The sequence below is a fragment of the Penaeus japonicus genome, unplaced genomic scaffold (genome assembly GCF_977035675.1).
Source record: "Penaeus japonicus unplaced genomic scaffold, GWHDUDI00000001_assembly GWHDUDI00000010, whole genome shotgun sequence".
In the NCBI taxonomy this organism is placed as follows: domain Eukaryota; kingdom Metazoa; phylum Arthropoda; class Malacostraca; order Decapoda; family Penaeidae; genus Penaeus; species Penaeus japonicus.
The window spans coordinates 4,116,380-4,118,879 of NW_028234412.1; the positions used below are offsets into that span (position 1 = coordinate 4,116,380).

Sequence of the window (2,500 nt, forward strand, 5' to 3'; positions counted from 1 at the left end):
GGGAGAAAAGAAAGAAAAGGGGGTGAGAGAAGGAGACGGGTTAGGTGCAAGAAGAAGGAAGGTGAGAAAGGGAGAAGAGGGGGGGTAAAGAAGAAGGAGGGGAAGGGTGAAGGGTAATGGGAAGGGTGGAGGCAAGAGGGAGGGGGAAGGGGGGGGGGGGACGGGTTGGGAAGGGTTAGAAAGGGGGAGGGGAAAGGGAAGGGAAAGGGAAAGGGGACGGGGTAGGAAAGGGGAAGGGGAGATTGGATGCATGAAGAGGGAAGGGAACTGGCTGGTGGTTTGTCTGTTGCTGGGCTGTTTTGGGCAGGGGACGGGGCATTTGACTTTTTTTTGTTTTTTCTTTTTGTAACTATAAATAATTTAAGTTGACTGGTGAAAGGTTTTCGTCGTTTCTTGACTTAACATTATGGAAACACACACGGGTCATGTTTCTTTAATATACCATAGAACACCCTAAAAACAGATTAAATAACACACGCAAACACACATATCAAAAGGTTGATTGTTTCAATAATGCACGCAAACAAACATAACAAAACAAACAAACATACCAAAAATAGCAACCACAAAAACAACACCCAAATAAAACACAAAACATTCCACAAAGCAAAAACAAACACACACAAAACAAACAACACCCCACCCACACACAACAAAAACTGCAACAACAACAACAAAACCACGATCCAACCCCAACACAACAACCAGGCAAAACAAAACCTCCCACCCCAAACACCAAAACAAGTCCTCCAGCCAACAAACATTCCCACCAGACCCCCCCCCCCTCGTCCCCCACTTACGATGCCCAACAAATTTCAGCTTAGCCGTGAGATCTTCCCACCTCCCGACACCACCCCCTCACCCGGAGCGCCCCCCCCACCCCTGAGCCCGCCACCCACAACAACACCCAGTAGCAGAGAACTCCTAAACAAGCCAGGCAGCATCAGCGCCGGCTTCCAGATCCTGTACCTTTACGTGACCGAGCTGTTCCCGACGGAGGTGAGGCTCCTGGCCATAGGGACGTCGGCCATTCCCTCCAGGATCGCGTCTACCATTTCGCCCTTCGTCACGGATTTGCTGGTAAGGAGGGGGAGGAGGGGGAGGGGGAGAGGGGGAGTGGGAGTGGGAGAGGGGGAGTGGGAGTGGGAGTGGGAGTGGGGAGGAGTGGGAGGGGGAGAGGGGGAGTGGGAGTGGGAGTGGGGGGAGTGGGAGGGGGAGGGGGAGTGGGAGAGGGAGGGGGAGGAAGAGAAAGAGAGATGAGAGGGAGGAGGAGTGGGAGTGGGAGGTAGAGGGAGAGAGAGAGAAGGAGAGGGAGGGGGAAGAAGAGAGGGAGAAGGAGGGAAAGGAAGAGAGGGAGAGGGAGAGGGAGGAGAAGGAGAAGAGGGAGAGGGAGGGGGGAAGAGGGGAAGGAGGAGAGGGAGAGAGAGGAGGAGGAGAAGAAGGAGAGGGAGGGGGAGGTGAGAGGGGAAGGAGGAGAGGGAGAGGGAGGAGGAGGAGAAGAGGAAGAGGGAGAGGGGAGAGGGGAAGAAGGAGAGGGAGGGGGAGGTGAGAGGGGAAGGAGGAGAAGAGGGAAAGGGAGAGGGAGAGGGAAACGGAGAAGGAGGGGAAGGAGGAAGAGGAGAGGGAGAAGAAGAGGGAAGGGGAGGAGGAGAAGGAGAGGGGATGAGAGTGGAAAAGTGAGGAAAGTTAGATTAGAAATGAAGAGTCAAATGGTGAATGAAATAGCACCTAAAACCTACACAGACTGAACAATGAATCAAAACAAATACTTAAAAAAAAATCACCCAGACTCGTAGAAAAAACATCAACACAATCCCTATCAACCACAGAACCACCACAGCCAACAACAACACCACAACCAACAACAACACCACAACCAACTAGAACAACACCGCTAACAACAACAAAAACAACACCACAACCAACAACAACACCACAACCAACTAGAACAACACCGCTAACAACAACAAAAATAACACCACAACCAACAACACAGCCAACAACAACACAACCAACAACATCAACACCACCAACAACAACACCAACAACAACAACATCAACACCACCAACAACAACAACACCAACAACAACAACATCAACACCAATACCAACACAACCACCACCAACAACAACTAACCTCCAACCCCCCCTTCCCCCCTTCCCCCCTTCCCTTACCCCCAGGGTCCCCACTACCCGTGGATGCCTTCGGTGATCTTCGGCATCGCGGCGCTTTTCGCGGGCGTGGTGACCCTCCTTCTGCACGAGACGCATCGCATGCCCCTGCCGGACACGATCAAGGAACTCGAGGAACGCGCACTGACCAGGTGAGCTCACCTCACTCATGTCCTCACTCACTCAATCACCCTCACCTCACTCATGTCCTCGCTAACTTACTCACACCCACCTCTCTCATGTCCTCACTCACTCACACTCACCTCACTCATGTCCTCACTCACTCAATCACCCTCACCTCACTCATGTCCTCGCTAACTTACTCACA

At 52.4% G+C, this 2,500-nt stretch overlaps 2 protein-coding genes across 2 annotated transcripts in view; both read left to right on the plus strand.

Annotated features, from left to right (window-relative positions):
- LOC122267182 (cytochrome P450 3A11) overlaps positions 1 to 2,500 on the plus strand; it is a 56,092-nt gene that overhangs the window by 40,329 nt on the left and 13,263 nt on the right. The gene's annotated exons all lie outside the window — the stretch shown is intronic.
- Positions 1 to 2,500, plus strand: part of LOC122265393 (organic anion transporter 3-like) — a 31,462-nt gene that overhangs the window by 27,245 nt on the left and 1,717 nt on the right. Inside the window, exons 11-13 of the mRNA XM_086540520.1 lie at positions 257 to 285; positions 918 to 1,080; positions 2,182 to 2,324. Coding sequence (XP_086396646.1) covers positions 257 to 285; positions 918 to 1,080; positions 2,182 to 2,324 — 335 coding nt within the window. The remainder of the gene's footprint in view (positions 1 to 256; positions 286 to 917; positions 1,081 to 2,181; positions 2,325 to 2,500) is intronic.